This window comes from Cherax quadricarinatus, chromosome 6, assembly GCF_038502225.1.
Source record: "Cherax quadricarinatus isolate ZL_2023a chromosome 6, ASM3850222v1, whole genome shotgun sequence".
Taxonomy (NCBI): Eukaryota; Metazoa; Arthropoda; class Malacostraca; order Decapoda; family Parastacidae; genus Cherax; species Cherax quadricarinatus.
The window spans coordinates 20028307-20049537 of record NC_091297.1 but is presented as its reverse complement, the minus strand read 5'-3'; the positions used below and the strand labels follow the sequence as shown (position 1 = coordinate 20049537).

The 21231-nt window shown below is 39.2% G+C and overlaps 1 protein-coding gene across 3 annotated transcripts in view; it reads right to left on the bottom strand.

The window, feature by feature from the left end:
* Positions 1-21231, bottom strand: part of mim (missing-in-metastasis) — an 867287-nt gene that overhangs the window by 21677 nt on the left and 824379 nt on the right. For 2 of the 3 annotated variants that reach the window (XM_053781651.2, XM_053781665.2), the window contains 2 exons: positions 15075-15254; positions 8747-8851 (listed from right to left, as the gene is read on the bottom strand). In XM_053781651.2, the coding sequence (XP_053637626.1) occupies positions 8747-8851; positions 15075-15254 (285 nt within the window). The remainder of the gene's footprint in view (positions 1-8746; positions 8852-15074; positions 15255-21231) is intronic. The other variant, XM_053781657.2, reaches the window with a different exon arrangement.

Genomic DNA, 21231 nt, shown 5'->3' with positions numbered 1-21231 from the left:
TCTCTTTTATCACACCCTTTACTTCATCATTCCACCAATCACTCCTCTTTCCACCTGCCCCCACCCTCCTATAACCACAAACTTCTGCCCCACATTCTAATACTGCATTTTTAAAACTATTCCAACCCTCTTCAACCCCCCCACTACTCATCTTTGCACTAGCCCACCTTTCTGCCAACAGTCGCTTATATCTCCCCCGAACTTACTCCTCCCTTAGTTTATACACTTTCACCTCCCTCTTACTTGTTGTTGCCACCTTCCTCTTTTCCCATCTACCTCTTACTCTAACTGTTAGTGGATGAGTTTGAGAATGTGTGTAAAGGTAGAAAGTTGAAAGTGAACATAGAAAAGAGTAAGGTGATGAGGGTATCAAATGATTTAGATAAAGAAAAATTGGATATCAAATTGGGGAGGAGGAGTATGGAAGAAGTGAATGTTTTCAGATACTTGGGAGTTGACGTGTCGGCAGATGGATTCATGAAGGATGAGGTTATATGAAGGGAAAGGGGACAAAAGAGACTGTAAAAATTATAGAGGAATAAGTTTACTGAGTACACCAGGAAAAGTGTACGGTAGGGTTATAATTGAAAGAATTAGAGGTAAGACAGAATGTAGGATTGCGGATGAGCAGGGAGGCTTGAGAGTGGGTAGGGGATGTGTATATCAAGTGTTTACATTGAAGCATATATGTGAACAGTATTTAGATAAAGGTAGGGAAGTTTTTATTGCATTTATGGATTTAGAAAAGAAGAAAAATTTTATAAAACTGGGATGCTTAAATGTGCATGGATGTAGTGCGGATAACAAGAAACAGATGATTGCTGATGTTATGAATGAAAAGAAGTTGGATGTCCTGGCCCTAAGCGAAACAAAGCTGAAGGGGGTAGGGGAGTTTCGGTGGGGGGAAATAAATGGGATTAAATCTGGAGTATCTGAGAGAATTAGAGCAAAGGAAGGGGTAGCAGTAATGTTGAATGATCAGTTATGGAAGGAGAAAAGAGAATATGAATGTGTAAATTCAAGAATTATGTGGATTAAAGTAAAGGTTGGATGCGAGAAGTGGGTCATAATAAGCGTGTATGCACCTGGAGAAGAGAGGAATGCAGAGGAGAGAGAGAGATTTTGGGAGATGTTAAGTGAATGTATAGGAGCCTTTGAACCAAGTGAGAGAGTAATTGTGGTAGGGGACCTGAATGCTAAAGTAGGAGAAACTTTTAGAGAGGGTGTGGTAGGTAAGTTTGGGGTGCCAGGTGTACATGATAATGGGAGCCCTTTGACTGAACTTTGTATAGAAAGGGGTTTATTTATAGGTAATACATATTTTAAGAAAAAGAGGATAAATAAGTATACAAGATATGATGTAGGGCGAAATGACAGTAGTTTGTTGGATTATGTATTGGTAGATAAAAGACTGTTGAGTAGACTTTAGGATGTACATGTTTATAGAGGGGCCACAGATATATCAGATCACTTTCTAGTTGTAGCTACACTGAGAGTAAAAGGTAGATGGGATACAAGGAGAATAGAAGCATCAGGGAAGAGAGAGGTGAAGGTTTATAAACTAAAAGAGGAGGCAGTTAGGGTAAGATATAAACAGCTATTGGAGGATAGATGGGCTAATGAGAGCACAGGCAATGGGGTCGAAGAGGTATGGGGTAGGTTTAAAAATGTAGTGTTGGAGTGTTCAGCAGAAGTTTGTGGTTACAGGAAAGTGGGTGGGGGAGGGAAGAGGAGCGATTGGTGGAATGATGATTTGAAGAGAGTAGTAAGGGAGAAAAAGTTAGCATATGAGAAGTTTTTACAAAGTAGAAGTGATGCAAGGAGGGAAGAGTATATGGAGAAAAAGAGAGGTTAAGAGAGTTGTGAAGCAATGTAAAAAGAGAGCAAATGAGAGAGTGGGTGAGATGTTATCAACAAATTTTGTTGAAAATAAGAAAAAGTTTTGGAGTGAGATTAACAAGTTAAGAAAGCCTAGAGAACAAATGGATTTGTCAGTTAAAAATAGGAGAGGAGAGTTATTAAATGGAGAGTTAGAGGTATTGGGAAGATGGAGGGAATATTTTGAGGAATTGTTAAATGTTGATGAAGATAGGGAAGCTGTGATTTCGTGTATAGGGCAACGAGGAACAACATCTTGTAGGAGTGAGGAAGAGCCAGTTGTGAGTGTGGGGGAAGTTCGTGAAGCAGTAGGTAAAATGAAAGGGGATAAGGCAGCCGGGATTGATGGGATAAAGATAGAAATGTTAAAAGCAGGTGGGGATATAATTTTGGAGTGGTTGGTGCAATTATTTAACCCTTTGACTGTTTTCGACGTATAAATACGTCTTACGAGCCAATGTTTCTGACGTATATATACTCAATAATTCTAGCGGCTTCAAACCAAGCAAGAGAAAGCTGGTAGGCCCACATGTGAGAGAATGGGTCTGTGTGGTCAGTGTGCACCACACAAAAAAAATCCTGCAGCACACACTGCGTAATGAGAAAAAAAAAATGATCGTTTTTTTGGAATAAAACGCCGATTTTGAGGTGTATTTTCGTATAGTATTTATCGTTGTATTCGCGTTTTCATGGTCTTAGGTGATAAAATGGAAAATATATTACAGAAATAGAGATGATTTTCATTACTCTGACGATGAAAACGACCTTGAAACTGAGCTCAAAGTAGCGGAAATGTTCGATTTTTACCAATGTTCAGGAGTAAATAAATCGCACCACACGTCCAATACACGTCAACTGGGGAGTCTAATATTCTTTCACTAGTGCACTGATATTATTTATACCATTTTTACAATAATGCAGTAGTCTGCATAACAGTAAATTTTGTATTTTGTATGAATAAAAAATCAAAATAGAAAGCAATAATAATATAAGAGGGGCCTAGAGATGTGACTAATGAACAGAGCATATGTTATTTTAGTGCCACGAATGTCTACCTTGTTTATTCTGGACCCTATTTTGAAATTGGCATCTTTTTTAGTCTGCGTGAAATTGGCCAAATTGCCAATTTCTGACCACCATATTGGGTAGTCCAAATTAGTAAATGGGAGGTTTCTTGTACTCAGCTGATAGATAAAATGGAGTTCTAAAGAAATAGCTATGAGTTTGGTCAACTGGAACAATGGCTGAAAATAGGGCTCAAAGTTGGCGAAATCGCCGATACGCATATGTCGCCGAGACCGCTAACTTCGCGAGAGCATAATTCCATGAGTTTTCGACCAAATTTCGAACTTTTGGTGTCATTACCATCGGGAAAAGATTCTCTATCATTTCATAAGAAAAAATATTTTTTTTTTTTTTCAAAAATTGAGCGACATAAAATGACAGTTTCAGAAAGGGGCCTGAAACAGTCAAAGGGTTAATAAATAAATGGAAGAGGGTAAGGTACCTAGAGATTGGCAGAGAGCATGCATAGTTCCTTTGTATAAAGGCAAAGGGGACAAAAGAGAGTGCAAAAATTATAGGGGGATAAGTCTGTTGAGTATACCTGGTAAAGTGTATGGTAGAGTTATTATTGAAAGAATTAAAAGTAAGATGGAGAATAGGATAGCAGATGAACAAAGAGGCTTTAGGAAAGGTAGGGGGTGTGTGGACCAGGTGTTTACAGTGAAACATGTAAGTGAACAGTATTTAGATAAGGCTAAAGAGGTCTTTGTGGCATTTATGGATTTGGAAAAGGCGTATGACAGGGTGGATAGGGGGGCAATGTGGCAGATGTTGCAGGTGTATGGTGTAGGAGGTAGGTTACTGAAAGCAGTGAAGAGTTTTTACGAGGATAGTGAGGCTCAAGTTAGAGTATGTAGGAAAGAGGGAAATTATTTCCCAGTAAAAGTAGGCCTTAGACAAGGATGTGTGATGTCACCTTGGTTGTTTAATATATTTATTGATGGGGTTGTAAGAGAAGTAAATGCGAGGGTCTTGGCAAGAGGCATGGAGTTAAAAGATAAAGAATCACACAAAGTGGGAGTTGTCACAGTTGCTCTTTGCTGATGACACTGTGCTCTTGGGAGATTCTGAAGAGAAGTTGCAGAGATTGGTGGATGAATTTGGCAGGGTATGCAAAAGAAGAAAATTGAAAGTGAATACAGGAAAGAGTAAGGTTATGAGGATAACAAAAAGATTAGGTGATGAAAGATTGGATATCAGATTGGAGGGAGAGAGTATGGAGGAGGTGAATGTATTCAGATATTTGGGAGTGGACGTGTCAGCGGATTGGTCTATGAAAGATGAGGTGAATCATAGAATTGATGAGGGGAAAAGGGTGAGTGGTGCACTTAGGAGTCTGTGGAGACAAAGAACTTTGTCCTTGGAGGCAAAGAGGGGAATGTATGAGAGTATAGTTTTACCAACGCTCTTATATGGGTGTGAAGCATGGGTGATGAATGTTGCAGCGAGGAGAAGGCTGGAGGCAGTGGAGATGTCATGTCTGAGAGCAATGTGTGGTGTAAATATAATGCAGAGAATTCGTAGTTTGGAGGTTAGGAAGAGGTGCGGGATTACCAAAACTGTTGTCCAGAGGGCTGAGGAAGGGTTGTTGAGGTGGTTCGGACATGTGGAGAGAATGGAGCGAAACAGAATAACTTCAAGAGTGTATCAGTCTGTAGTGGAAGGAAGGCGGGGTAGGGGTCGGCCTAGGAAAGGTTGGAGGGAGGGGGTAAAGGAGGTTTTGTGTGCGAGGGGCTTGGACTTCCAGCAGGCATGCGTGAGCGTGTTTGATAGGAGTGAATGGAAACAAATGGTTTTTAATACTTGACGTGCTGTTGGAGTGTGAGCAGGGTAACATTTATGAAGGGGTTCAGGGAAACTGGCAGGCCAGACTTGAGTCCTGGAGATGGGAAGTACAGTGCCTGCACTCTGAAGGAGGGGTGTTAATGTTGCAGTTTAAAAACTGTAGTGTAAAGCACCCTTCTGGCAAGACAGTGATGGAGTGAATGATGGTGAAAGTTTTTCTTTTTCGGGCCACCCTGCCTTGGTGGGAATCGGCCAGTGTGATAATAAAATAATAAAAATATGATAGAGTGGATAGAGGAGCAATGTGGCAGATGTTGAAAGTATATGGAATAGGTGGTAAGTTACTAAATGCTGTTAAGAGTTTTTATGAGGATAGTGAGGCTCAGGTTAGGGTGTGTAGAAGAGAGGGAAAATACTTCCCGGTAAAAGTAGGTCTTAGACAGGGATGTGTAATGTCACCATGGTTGTTTAATATATTTATAGATGGGGTTGTAAAGGAAGCAAATGCTAGGGTGTTCGGGAGAGGGGTGGGATTAAATTTTGGGGAATCAAATTCATAATGGGAATTGACACAGTTACTTTTTGCTGATGATACTGTGCTTATGGGAGATTCTAAAGAAAAATTGCAAAGGTTAGTGGATGAGTTTGAGAATGTGTGTAAAGGTAGAAAGTTGAAAGTGAACATAGAAAAGAGTAAGGTGATGAGGGTATCAAATGATTTAGATAAAGAAAAATTGGATATCAAATTGGGGAGGAGGAGTATGGAAGAAGTGAATGTTTTCAGATACTTGGGAGTTGACGTGTCGGCGGATGGATTTATGAAGGATGAGGTTAATCATAGAATTGATGAGGGAAAAAAGATGAATGGTGCGTTGAGGAATATGTGGAGTCAAAAAACGTTATCTATGGAGGCAAAGAAGGGAATGTATGAAAGTATAGTAGTACCAACACTTTTATATGGATGTGAAGCTTGGGTGGTAAATGCAGCAGCGAGGAGACGGTTGGAGGCAGTGGAGATGTCCTGTCTAAAGGCAATGTGTGGTGTAAATATTATGCAGAAAATTCGGAGTGTGGAAATTAGGAGAAGATGTGGAGTTAATAAAAGCATTAGTCAGAGGGCAGAAGAGGGGTTGTTGAGGTAGTTTGGTCATTTAGAGAGAATGGATCTAAGTAGAATGACATGGAAAGCATATAAATCTATAGGGGAAGGAAGGAGGGGTAGGGGTCGTCCTCGAAAGGGTTGGAGAGAGGGGGTAAAGGAGGTTTTGTGGGTGAGGGGCTTGGACTTCCAGGAAGCGTGCGTGAGCGTGTTAGATAGGAGTGAATGGAGACGAATGATACTTGGGACCTGACGATCTGTTGGAGTGTGAGCAGGGTAATATTTAGTGAAGGGATTCAGGGAAACCGGTTATTTTCATATAGTCGGACTTGAGTCCTGGAAATGGGAAGTACAATGCCTGCACTTTAAAGGAGGGGTTTGGGATATTGGCAGTTTGGAGGGATATGTTGTGTATCTTTATACGTATATGCTTCTAAACTGTTGTATTCTGAGCACCTCTGCAAAAACAGTGATAATGAGCGAGTGTGGTGAAAGTGTTGAATGATGATGAAAGTATTTTCTTTTTGGGGATTTTCTTTCTTTTTTGGGTCACCCTGCCTCGGTGGGAGACGGCCGACTTGTTGAAAAAAAAAAAAAATTATATATATATATATATTATATATATATATATAAATATATATATATATATATATATATATATATATATATATATATATATATATATATATATATATATATACATATATATATATATATATATATATATATATATATATATATATACATATATATATATATATATATATATATATATATATATATATATATATATATATATATATATCTTTCTTAGTAGTAGTAGTAGGTTGGTCGAAAGCAAATGAGTGTAAAACGAAAGCCTGTAATTGTTTTACACGGTAGGATTGCTGGTGTCATTTTATTCTGTCTCATACACATGCAAGATTTCAGGTACATCTTGCTACTTCTACTTACACTTAGGTCACACTACACATACATGTACAAGCATATATATATACACACACACCCCTCTGGGTGTTCTTCTATTTTCTTTCTAGTTCTTGTTCTTGTTTATTTCCTCTTAACTCCATGGGGAAGTGGAACAGAATTCTTCCTCTGTGAGCCATGCGTGTTGTAAGAGGCAACTTAAATGCCGGGGGCAAGGGGCTAGTAACCTCTTCTCCTGTATATATTACCAAATGTAAAAGGAGAAACTTTCGTTTTTCCTTTTGGGCCACCCCGCCTCGGTGGGATATGGCCAGTGTGTTGAAAGAAAGATATATATACATGTATATCTTTCTTAGTAGTAGTAGGTTGGTAGACAGCAACCACCCAGGGAGGTACTATCGTTCTGCCAAGTGAGTGTAAAACAAAAGCCTGTAATTGTTTTACATGATGGTAGGATTACTGGTGTCTTTTTTCTGGCTCTTAAACATGCAAGATTTCAGGTACGTCTTGCTACTTCTACTTACACTTGGGTCACACTACACATACATGTACAAGCATATATATACACACACCCCTCTGGGTTTTCTTCTATTTTCTTTCTAGTTCTTGTTCTTATTTATTTCCTCTTACCTCCATGGGGAAGTGGAACAGAATTCTTCCTCCGTAAGCCATGCGTGTTGTAAGAGGCGACTAAAATGCCGGGAGCAAGGGCCTAGTAACCCCTTCTCCTGTATAAATTACTAAATTTAAAAAGAGAAACTTTCGTTTTTCTTTTTGGGCCACCCTGCCTTGGTGGGATACGGCCAGTTTGTTGAAGAAAAAAAAAATCTTTCTTCTTTCTTTCAACACACCGGCCGTATCCCACCGAGGCAGGGTGGCCCAAAAGGAAAAACGTAAGCTTCTTCTTTTACATTTAGTAATATATACAGGAAAAGGGGTTACCAGCCCCTTGCTCCCGGCATTTTAGTCGCCTCTTACAACACGCATGGCTTACGGAGGAAGAATTCTATTTCACTTCCCCATGGAGATAAGAGGAAATAAACAAGAACAAGAACTTAAAAGAAAATAGAAGAAAACCCAGAGGGGTGTGTATATATATGCTTGTACATTTATGTGTAGTGTGACCTAAGTGTAAGTAGAAGTAGCAAGACATACCTGAAATCTTGCATGTTTATGAGACAGACAAAAGACACCAGCAATCCTACCATCATGTAAAACAATTACAGGCTTTCGTTTTACATTCACTTGACAGGATGGTAGTACAGTGGTACCCCGAATTTCGAACTTTCTTCATTCCTGAAGGCTGTTCAAGTGACGTTACGAAATGAATTTGTTCCCATAAGGAATTATGTAAATTAGATTAGTCTGTTTCAGACCCCCAAAAATACACTTACAAAAGCACTGACAATAATACACTTACATAAATGGTCGAGTTGGGAGCAGTTCAAAACTCAGGGTACCACTGTATCTCCCTGGGCGTTTGTTGTCTACCAACCTACTACCTAGTTCTTACTTTAATTACCTGGAGTTTACCTGGAGAGAGTTCCGGGGATCAACGCCCCCGCGGCCCGGTCTGTGACCAGGCCTCCTGGCGGATCAGAGCCTGATCAACCAGGCTGTTACTGCTGGCTGCACGCAATCCAACGTACGAGCCACAGCCCGGCTGGTCAGGTACAGATTTTAGGTGCTACATATGTGTCATCATCTGTACACAGCCACAGTATTGTGACTATTCTTTCTTGACATTATCTGTTTTGAAATCACCTTACATACAATAAGAATACATACAGTTCAAGACCACCAAAGGTACCTGGAATTTGTAAGTGGTTGAACTATATCAATGTATCTGTGAGAAGCAACAATTCTCCTGAATTCTGAAATAAAATAATCTAAAACTACATTTCATAACAAAATTTACAAGCTAAAATTAAATACCTATATGATAAAAAAATGCATGAAAACCAAAAATGAAAATGAGCAACTTATGAATACCTGATTGAGAGAGGTGTCTGCGAAGGACCACCCTTCCTGGTTGGTAATGATGTAAAGGTTGGTCAGAGTAACGGTGGAGTGTGCAGTACTTGCTTGCTTCAAACTCTACACCCAGGATCAGTTCAAGTAAATAAAAGCAAAAAAAAAATATGTTTAATAAAAATTAAAAACAGAACAAAACAAAACTTTTAACTCTATAAATCATAATACAAGTTTTAGTTCTACAAGCGTTTAGATAAAAGAACACGCGAAAATTTAAGAATCATTTGAACAATACAGTTTAACAGTAGCTTTCCAATACCTCTAAGCATTTATGCCATACACATTTAAAAAATTTCACCCAAGAATATATTATTTTTTTAGTATTACACAGAAAAATTAACTGACAGTCATAATAAACTGAATACAGTGGACCAACACCTTTTGTACCTCCACCTACTGTATTTCCATCTGTTCACAATTCATTTTTTGTATATTTCCTCCACTGTGAAGGTTTCCCACCAATGCACAGTTCAACGAGATTAACAAAATCACTGGCTGGAACAAATGTGGCATCAATTCTTTGTAAAAGAAGATAGATGGCTCTAGCTGTGGGTACTTTAGTGAAAAATTGATAACACCCTTGACCTTCCAGTTCCAGCTAGTAATTTTGTTGATCTCATTTAATTGTGCATTGGTTTTAACTTTTTCCTTTTGAAAATTCTTTCTTTCAATAGACTTTCAGTCTACCAAAGAGCTCACCATTACTGTTCTGGTGAACCTATACCTGGAGCATCTTAAAGCCAAGAGATTTTTCCTCCATCATCCCCTGCATGGTCACCTGGCTCCATTATACTGATGACAGTCTCATCATAACTCCCAAGAACTTCAACATCTCTGCACTCCAAGATAAGGACAACCAAGTCAAGCCCTCCATCCAGTTCACACTCAAAGAGGATGTCTATGGTGCACTACCTTTCCTTGATGTTCTCTTCTGTAAATCTGATCATGAACTGTGATTCAAAGTCCACCACATGCCTACCAATCAACATGACATGATCTTCTTCACTATTACTTGCACCATTACATCAAGACAAAACATAGTACCATAGGCTTCTTCCTCAGAGTTCACAGTAGCAAACTGAGGTAGAATGCTCTTTCCTAGAACAGACTTTTTCTCAACTTCACTATCATTGTCATTTCATCAGAGACTGCAGGCACCATGCATACATCATCTTCAACTCGCCTAGACAACACGTAACCAAAAGATACATAGTCTTCCGTAACAACTCTATTGTTGAAAATATCGCCAGTATTTTCTCCAATGCCAAATTCCAAGTATTCACCACTGTCTCCACTACAAGAAAGAACATCAACTCAAAATCATGGCAGGGGTATACACAATTTTTTGCAACAACTGTGACCAATTATACATGGAAGAAACACCAAGACACTTAACACTTGTATTTCAGAACACAAATATGCTGGCAGACTGCACCAACTGAACAATGCCTATGTTTCCAACAGAAACTCCCATAACCACCTGATCAATTAAAATGGTATACAACTCATTGTTACAGAAAACACTTCAAAATGCAGTTTTCTAGAATCATCACTAATCAGCAGATCGAGCAACTTTAACCAGAACAATAGTTTCCACAATACATATAGCTAAACCTCTTGCCAAGAAACTTTATCACTATCCCATCAATCAACTGGTCACAGCATACTGGAACACTGCAGGTCTACAGGCCCCAAACTAGACAGGTCCTTCTCAACTCTAACCTGTCCTCAGCCATACATTTGTCTAACTTGTCATCAGTCTATCCACATTAGTTTCAATATACCTCACCTGATTTTCATGTCATTATGTTCACTATTAATATATATGAACATCTTGTCTCCCCAGGTAGATTGTTTATGACTTGATAAATCTCCTCATGATGGTATTTTATGCCATATCTCCACCTTGACAGCAACTGGAAATTCAACCCTGACATCCAGCACATAACAAAGAAGGCCTCTAAATTAGTATGTATTGTCTTCATATGTTACTATATACTTTGTACTACTCTGATCTAACTCTATGTCACCTATGGTGTTTGTGCCTGGGGATCTACTATAGCAAATCACCTTAAACCAATAACAACTTAACAAATAACAGATGAACAAATAATTACCCAGTCTTCTACTAGCCAATACATGCCCCTACTCTTGAAAAGTTTCAAATTACTTGATATGCATATATAATATTGACTCATACAAAGTGCATTCTATGTGTATATCTTTCTTTCAACAAACGGGCTGTATCCCACCAAAGCAGGGTGGCCCAAAAAGGAGAAACAAAAGTTTTTCTTTTTAACTTCAGTAATGTATACAGGAGAAGGGGTTACTAGCCCCTTGCTCCTGGCATTTTAGTCGCCTCTTATGACATGTATGGTTTACGGAGGAAGAATTCTCTTGCACTTTCCCATGGAGATTATTATTATTATTATTATTCTTTCAACAAACTAGCCATATCCCACCAAAGAAGGGTTAATTATTATTATTATTATTATTTTTTTATTTTTTTTTTATTATCACACCGGCCGATTCCCACCAAGGCAGGGTGGCCCGAAAAAGAAAAACTTTCACCATCATTCACTCCATCACTGTCTTGCCAGAAGGGTGCTTTACACTACAGTTTTTAAACTGCAACATTAACACCCCTCCTTCAGAGTGCAGGCACTGTACTTCCCATCTCCAGGACTCAAGTCCGGCCTGCCGGTTTCCCTGAATCCCTTCATAAATGTTACTTTGCTCACACTCCAACAGCACGTCAAGTATTAAAAACCATTTGTCTCCATTCACTCCTATCAAACACGCTCACGCATGCCTGCTGGAAGTCCAAGCCCCTCGCACACAAAACCTCCTTTACCCCCTCCCTCCAACCCTTCCTAGGCCGACCCCTACCCCGCCTTCCTTCCACTACAGACTGATACACTCTTGAAGTCATTCTGTTTCGCTCCATTCTCTCTACATGTCCGAACCACCTCAACAACCCTTCCTCAGCCCTCTGGACAACAGTTTTGGTAATCCCGCACCTCCTCCTAACTTCCAAACTACGAATTCTCTGCATTATATTCACACCACACATTGCCCTCAGACATGACATCTCCACTGCCTCCAGCCTTCTCCTCGCTGCAACATTCATCACCCACGCTTCACACCCATATAAGAGCGTTGGTAAAACTATACTCTCATACATTCCCCTCTTTGCCTCCAAGGACAAAGTTCTTTGTCTCCACAGACTCCTAAGTGCACCACTCACTCTTTTTCCCTCATCAATTCTATGATTCACCTCATCTTTCATAGACCCATCCGCTGACACGTCCACTCCCAAATATCTGAATACGTTCACCTCCTCCATACTCTCTCCCTCCAATCTGATATTCAATCTTTCATCACCTAATCTTTTTGTTATCCTCATAACCTTACTCTTTCCTGTATTCACCTTTAATTTTCTTCTTTTGCACACCCTACCAAATTCATCCACCAATCTCTGCAACTTCTCTTCAGAATCTCCCAAGAGCACAGTATCATCAGCAAAGAGCAGCTGTGACAACTCCCACTTTGTGTGTGATTCTTTATCTTTTAACTCCACGCCTCTTGCCAAGACCCTCGCATTTACTTCTCTTACAACCCCATCTATAAATATATTAAACAACCACGGTGACATCACACATCCTTGTCTAAGGCCTACTTTTACTGGGAAAAAATTTATTATTATTATTATTATTATTATTATTATTATTATTACTACTGGCTGATCCTATATAGGTCCTACTCTCACAACTATTTCCAATCATTTATTTAAAAAAAAAATTAGAACTGTGTAACATTAGTAGAAAATCTCTAATTACAGTACATGAGAACATGAGAAAGAAGGAACACTGCAACAGGCCTACTGGTCCATGCCACCCCCCGGCTTAGAGCGATGACCACCTAGTCAGGTCACTTCCATTTATGGAAGGAGCACGGCACCAGACCTGGTAGCACAAGCTAGTCAGGCCCAACTCACACCTACCCACACCCACTCATGTATTTATCCAACCTATTTTTAAAACTACACGATGTCTTAGCCTCTATGACGGTACTTGGGAGTTTGTTCCACTCATCCACAACTCTATTACCAAACCATTGCTTTCCTATGTCCTTCCTGAATCTGAACTTTCCCAACTTGAAACCATTGCTGTGAGTCCTGTCTTGGCTGGATATTTCCAGCACACTATTTACATCTCCTTTATTTATTCCTGGTTTCCATTTATACACCTCAATCATATCCCCCCTAATTCTACACCTTTCTAGAGTGCAGATTCAGGGCCCTCAGTTTATCCTCATAGGGAAGATTTCTGATACATAGGATCAGCTTTGTCATCCTCCTCTGTACGTTTTCCAGTGCATTTATATCCATTCTGTAATATGGTGACCAGAACTGTGCAACATAATCTAAATGAGGCCTAACCAAGGATATATATAGTTGAAGAACAACCTGAGGACTTCTATTATTTATACTTCTTGATATGAAGCCAAGGATTCTGTTAGCTTTATTGCGAACACTTATGCACTGTTGTCTTAGTTTCAGGTTACTGCTAACCAGAACTCCTAAATCCTCTTCGCAATCAGTAGTATTAAGATCTACACTATTCAGTTTATAAGTGGCATGATTATTGTCCTGTCCAACATTTAGAACTTTGCATTTGTCTACATTAAACTGCATCTGCCACTTCTCTGACCACTGCATCAGTCTATTCAAATCATCCTGGAGTGCACTAAAAGGTTGAAGCAGCTGAAGTTAATTCCATATTATATCAAGTTCCTTTAATGGTTGTCATATGCACACTAATGGCTGGCTATCTCAGCATTTTAAAATTTAATGTTCAGCTCCAACATGCAGGATTATACTGTGTGGTGAATATAGAAATAAAGTAGTTTAAAATTAGGTTTTGAAAGTGCCTATCTAGAACAGCAGTCAAAACAATAGATCAAGTAGAGTGACCAAACTGTAAAGCAGCATGACTGAAGCAAATACTTTGGGCAGCTATAAGCTGAGTTGGACAGATATACAAGAGGAAATGTTTGGGTGAGAATTGGATATGTCTAGCATGGGCCAGTTGGCCTACTATACTGCTCTTCTATTAATGCATTTTTATAGAAATTAAAACACTGTTCTGTTCATCATTGTAGATGAGTGAAATGTGTGGGGAAAACCAAAAAGGCACATATTGTATGTTAATTTTATGCTTGTATGGTGAGTTCATCTTTGTTCAGTAGACAGTGACTAAGAACAGTGGATTTAATAATTACACTGGTTTGTTAGGCCCCTTGGGCAGTGGCTCAACTTTGTCCTGTATCTGATTAATGATTGAAATGTAGCAGCTCATGGTATTCATACTATAGCCCAGACATGCAAGTACCCTTGCAACAACCATCTTACACAATACACTCACTGCCCTGGCATCAAATACCCTTGTCATAATACTAAGAGGGTGGAAAGCATATGTAAAGAATGTTATATTAGCTATGATTGGAGAAACATTAGGAAATGGGAGGGGAAGAGAGGACTTCATCTGAATATTGTACTCTGCATTGTTTTTAAGTTTTTATTTAACAAAAATGACAAATTAGACAAAGTATTATAGTTTGAGAGCTCTTCTCCAAATATTACACGAGTGATAATGGGAAAATAATTTTGCAGTTCCAAATACACGAGTTTATGATGGATTTCCAATAACATCTCATTCAATGGAAATTATACTGTTTTATTATTTTCCCTATTAGTTTTTCATCCACTGAACTGATAATTTGTGCAAGTTTAGTCATGTGTGAAGTTTAATAACTATTATGCACCCCTATACCCTTCCAGAAGGTGGTAGTCAAAAGGATTACAGAGGTACATAATGGGTTCAGATACTGGGCCACAATGTTTCCATAGCTAAAAAAGTTAGTGATAATGAACTATTTACAGGTTTATGATCTGGTAACAATGATAATGAGGTGTTTACACAGACATGAATCCAGTCATAAAAACATTGTAGTGTTATTTATATGTGACTGAGTTATTGGTATTTATAATTTCCAGCATTTTCATAAAGTATGGTTGAATTTAGACAAGTTTAAATGGTTATGAGTTATTTAGAATAAGCAAAGCCTGGATAATTTTCCAGAATGGTTGTTAATATGCCAATGTGGATAAAATAATTTGACATTTCTTGAACATTTATGAGTGAATTGTTTCTGAATTCATGAATCTTTTAGATCATACTACTAATAACATGCAATATAGACTAAAGTGTATATGTTGTTTTACCATCAGACACAGCAGAAACTTCATGTGGCAAGTTATGCTGAGATCCAGTGTCACTGCTAGATACCAGGGAGAGGTTAGATCCATCAGTCTCTGCTGTTTCAACTCCAACAGTGCCACAGTTCCTACTCACTACACCACCACACAGTTCTGCCATATTACTATACACTGGCTGGGGCACAACTGAAAACAGTATCACAAAAATAATTAAAAACCAATGTTCAGCTGCACCAAGGGCAAACAAGTATCTAAATAAAACATACAGGTTAGGAAACAAATGAATTTGTAAGTTTCACTATACTGTATCACTTTTCTACTTTAGTGGAACACATACAAATATTAACACATCTTATAAGGATTAGTAGTGGCCTTATCATGATTTTAATTTATATACTTTCTTCTTTCAACGTACCAGCCGTATCCCACCGAGGTGGGGTGGCCCAAAAGGAAAAACAAAAGTTTCTCCTTTCAAATTTAGTAATATATACAGGAGAAGGGGTTACTAGCCCATTGCTCTCAACATTTCAGTCACCTCTTATGACATGCATGGCTTACGGAGGAAGAATTCTGTTCCACTTCCCCATGGAGATGATTTATATACATGTAGATAAATTTACCAGAAGGAGTAAAATTACACAAGTGGTATTTTTATATATTTGTAATCACACGTTGTATTGCGATTTCTTTCATGAGTGTAGAAATATATTTGTTGAAGATGTAAAAATGTTATGCAAAATAAGAAATCAAAATTATTTAAATCTCTACAGAAAATGGTTAGCTTGAGCAAGTGAAGTGATTAATGGAAATGGGAGCAAACAAAAACAAACCTCACTAGGAATATTAACTGATTCAATGCTGAAAATATTAGACAGAAAGAATTCTTAAAGTAGTTAAAAAATTCAATAGATCACCTAAGTAGAAACTTAAATGGTGTACTAGCAATCTTCATGAATATTCCGATGAATGGATGGCAACTTAGATCAAAAGTCGAACATACAGCTGTGGTGTGGTGTCTTCACCTAAATTATGAGGAAGCACTAAACTCATCGATATTATCTAGTGCTTGGTGAATAGGTAACCAAGTTTGATCTAAGGGAAGGGAAGTTCTAATTCCTTGGATCAAGAGACCTTACCAGCCCCAAGGCACCTCCCCTCTTCAAGAGTCCACACCCAAAACAATACTGTACTGTATATTATTGTAACCACAAATGAGTGGTATTGATCAATAACAACACTGTGCTAGCCAAGGATTCGAGCCCATGTTGTACTGGCCCACCATTGTGAGCGAGAACCACATGACACCTTAACCCACAGGACCACCCAATCCTACAAGAATCAAGAACCCAGCCAAGCTAGGTGTGTTACTCTTGGTCCGAGGACATACGGAGGTGTGGGAGCTTTCAAACTAATTTTATTCTCATCCCTGTTTGGTGTACTAGCCTACAAGCATGGGTTCGAATCCTTGGCTAGCGCAGTGTTGTAACTGTACTGTATACAGATGAAAATCCATATGCTGCACATGCTACCTAAATAAGACAAGTTACAAAGACTATAATGCTAAAAATTCAGTCACTGGCAGATTGGAGAAAAAGGAGCAGCATGATAAACACACATTATGGTACTGTGCAGCCATTGGATTCCAACATAAAAATCTCATTCCTCTGTGCACAGTTCTTGCCCCAATTCTCTTTCTCATATCTGAAAAACAGACACTGCTAGAATTTGTAAGAGAACTGAAAACACTGAGAACAAAGCAGCTCTCAAGTACATAGATGTTAAAGTCAGCCAGGGGCACACAGACCACAAAACTTTGTTCAAGAATAAATTTCAGCAATATCTAATGTGAATACCACACAAAGACTACAGTGTGTAGACATTAACCCTTTGGGGGTCAACAGGTCCTCTCAGAGACTTGTTCTCAGGGTCGGCCAAATTAAAAAAAAAAAAAAAAAAATTATTTTTCTTATGAAAAAATATTTTTTTTTCTAAACATTATAGGCTAAACAAAAAATTTTTACCATCAATACTTACCGACATAAGGAGGCGTGAAGTTGAAAAAGGGGCACCATGTGGCAACATCGTCGACTCCTGTCACCCGGTATTCTTTTATTTACGTTTTTATGTACTATTTTCTATTATTTTTTAATTTTTCTTTTTCCAAGTAACTTTTATGGCCTGTGAGACCAATATGATCAGTATTTTGTAAGTTATTTCTTTTTCAATACTACACAATAATGGCATAAACACTGTTGTCATTGTTTTGTTTACAGAAAATATTTACACAAACGTTATGAAATGTTGTTTATTACTATTTTTCTATATTTTATATACACATATACAGTCACAGGGAATGTTTCTAGAAGTTCTGCAGCCTGTGGAACTCTCTGAAACATGGTGTCATGCACAGTGGTGTTTTACACTCCTCACACATAAAACGAGTGTCTCTGCGTTGTTGTGGGCATTTTCTTGTATGTGAACAGACGTAACACCTCCTCTGAGCCTTTTTCTTGAAAGCAGTAGCAGGCAGTTTTACCAGGAAGTGATCACCATGCTTCAAACGAGAAGGAAGTTGTTGAAAATTTGGTGGGCGGTCTATTGCAGGTGTTGTTCCTTGGTACTTGAATACTATTTGTCTGATGACAGACAAACAGAATTCGCCGTATGGTGGTTTGTTTCTGGTCCTCATCTTGTACATATTATAAGCATTCAGCATGGAAATGTCCGGAAGATGGAAAAAGAGTTATGTACCACTTATAACTCTTGCGAACACAATCGGCAAACCCAATCTGTATGTCACATTTGTCCACTGAACGCATATTGAAGGTGTAATCAATCACAGCTGCAGGTTTTAGAATGGGTTCATTGCTCTCTCTATGCTGCCTGCCAGTGTCTGCCATTTCATTAGGGTGAACTGATGACAACAGTGTGACATCTCGTTTGTCATACCACTGAAATGCCATAATGTCATTGGCAGCAAACGCCTGCACCTCACCTCTACGAGTGCCAGTGTCAAACCTGGGCATATGTTTCCGATTTGCATGCACTGTGCCACACACATCTGTCATGTTCACTCGCAAAAAATCACAGTGTGGGGCTTGTGTACCAGTTATCTGTATATAATATATGCCCCTTACCAAGGTATGGTTCTATAATTGTTCAAACCACATCACCAGAGATGCCCAATAACTTCCTGGTATTTTGCAATGTATAACTTCCAGTGTACACAATAATATCCAATACCAGACCACTGTAACAATCACAAAGCACAAACAACTTTATACCAAAACGTTTCCTCTTGCTTGGTATGTACTGCTTGAAAGAGAGAGTTCCTTTGAACAGAATCAAAGACTCGTCAATTACAAGCTTCCTGAAGGGATAAAAATACATATTGAATTTCTCTTTCAGATACACAAACACATACCTAATCTTATATAACCTGTCGTTTCTGTCAGGCCTGGTTTTGTCTAAGTGAAACATACGTAACACTAGCACAAATCAATTCACTGGCATTATATCACTGAAACCTGGGGTTGCAATCAGGCAGTCTGTTGACCAGTATGATTTCACACTGTGCTTATACACATGTGGCATAAGCATTATTGTGGCAAAGAAAAGATAAATCTCAGCCACAGTTGTCTCCTTCCACTGGTGTAGACGTGATTTTGGTGAAAGTATTGTGTTTGTCATGGTGTACTCGTAGTATGTGTTGCTTTCCATGACAATACTTTCCATCAGAGGCTCGTCAAAGAATAACTTGAAACATTCCAGTTCAGTGGCACTGTTTCCCAGTGTACAACATGACCATATTCCACTTTGTCTGTCATCAAACTGGTGGGGATTTGGAACAAAATTGACAGCTACCTGCCAATCCCAGGTGCGGTCTGCTGGTGGGTACTGGACAATAACAGGTGGTTGTGGTTATGGAGGTTGTGGTTGTGGAAGTTGTGGTTGTGGAGGCTGATGTGGTGGGTGGGTGGGGGATGGTGGCCTCTGTTGTAGATCAGGTGAGGCAGCGGCGTGGGTGGCAGCAGCATGGGTGGCAGCATGGCCCACTGCTGGTGCCTCACGCCTGGCACCACCACCATGCACATTTTCCATCCCAACTGCAACAGTATCATCGTCATTTTCACTGTCAGTTCCTGTCGTACAGCCACGGGATGTACTCCGAGATGTACTCCTTCCTCTTGGAATAGCATATGGTACACTACCAGAGCGCATATATCGTCGTATATACTGACGCTTCACTGGGGAATATTGCACTTCACTATCACTACTGGAACTAGTTTGAAGAGCTTGTAGTTCATAATCACTATCACTATCATCACAAATGCTCACATCTGAGTCTGGGATTTGGGAAAATAGGAGTTTCCTCTTTGATTCTGGTACAACTGAACGTGAACAAGACGGCCCAGCACCAGAGGTGGAAGGCTGAGGGTCGTCTGGGTTTTCCTCACTATTACCAATACTATGGTCATTAGTTTCAGTCAAAACCTCACTAAAACCTTGAAACTCATCTTCACTGGCACTTCCATCTGTATTAGAAATGTCACTGGGGAACAAAAGTGTCCCAATTCGCTGAGGAGTGAGGAACTTCTTACCGCTTGGCACGGTGGACATTGTTTACTAAGATGGCATTCCTACAATGCACCACTGGGTCCCAGATTTTTTTCTACCATGCACACCCACCACACAGACCCATTCTCTCACATCTAGACCTACCAGCCTTTTCCCGCGAGATTTGACGGCGCTAGAATTTATGCGTACTAGTACGTCAAAAAACCCTGCGCGTAAGCGTACTAGTACGTCCGAAACCCCGAAAGGGTTAAAAATGTGATGTAGGAGTCAAGAGTAAAATTCAGAGGGCTGATGAGTGTTTCTGAGGTGGCCTGGGCATACAGAGGGGATGGAGAGGGGACAAGATGACAAAAAGGGGATGTATAAATTTGGGGCAGGAGGGTTAGGGGGGGGGTGATCCCAGCAATAGTTGGAGGCAGGAGGGTAAAAGAGGCTTTGAGTTTTAGGGGCTTTTGTGAGCGTGTTAGACAAGAGTGAATAAACAAGAGGTTAGGTTAGGTAACGTTCAGTAGGAAACAGGACAAGAGTTTCCTGATGCAGGTCTCAGTCATATGATGACCTGCCACTGGAGCTCTTGGTCATCTGACTGAGGCCTTCCACTGGCTTACCAGTCCACCCCTTTAAAAATTATGGTCAATTATAATTGCAGTTAAAAAAAAAAAAAAAAAAAAAAAAAAGTAATAGACAAGAGGTTTTTAATGGGCATGTTGTTATGTGAACAAGGTAACTTTTATGAAAGGATTCAGAAAAACTGGTTAGCCAGACTTAAGTCCTGGAGGTGAGAAGAGCAGTGCCTGCACTCTGAAGGAAGGGTGGGGATGTTGCAGTTTGAGGGTAATCTTAGAAGACAGCAAGTGAATGAATGGTGGTGAATTTGGTTTTTTTCCTGGGTCACCCTGCCTTGGAAGGAAATAGCCATGGAGGTAAAAAAAACAACTGAAATAGATTAAAAAATGCAATCAAATCAATTTATGAAGTGAAAGAAAGATACAAGGGAGCTAGAGGCAACAGTGTTAGCCATTCTTATATTCAAAGAAGATAGTGTTGTCATCACAAGGATAGGCTGGATAAAAAAAAAAAATGTAAAGTATTGGAATAGTTACTGGACTGTCAAAACTACTTTGGTGAAAGTATCACACTATATATGTTGTCATTATTATTATTATTATTATTATTATTATTATTATTTATGAAATGTATGGAATTATTATTATGTATGAAATTTACTGGCAATAGGGATGACAATGGTGAATACATAAGAGCTAAATTCACATCAAAAACCCTAAAAACAACCTATCACAGTTGGAGCAGTCTACAGACTACCACACACAAATACTTACACTTTTAGGGGTAACCTCAGAAACATGATAACTGACTTAGAGTTGAATGAACACCACCTGATACTTACAGGAGACTTCAACATAAACCTCATCCAAGCAACTGACCCTCCAGTAGCTGATTTCGCAAACACTATGAACATCTGCTTGCTACTATAACTAAGCCAACAAGAATCTCTGAGACAAGTGCCTCATTACTTGACTATATCTGGACTAAGACGATATCTCCACTACAAGCAGGTATTATC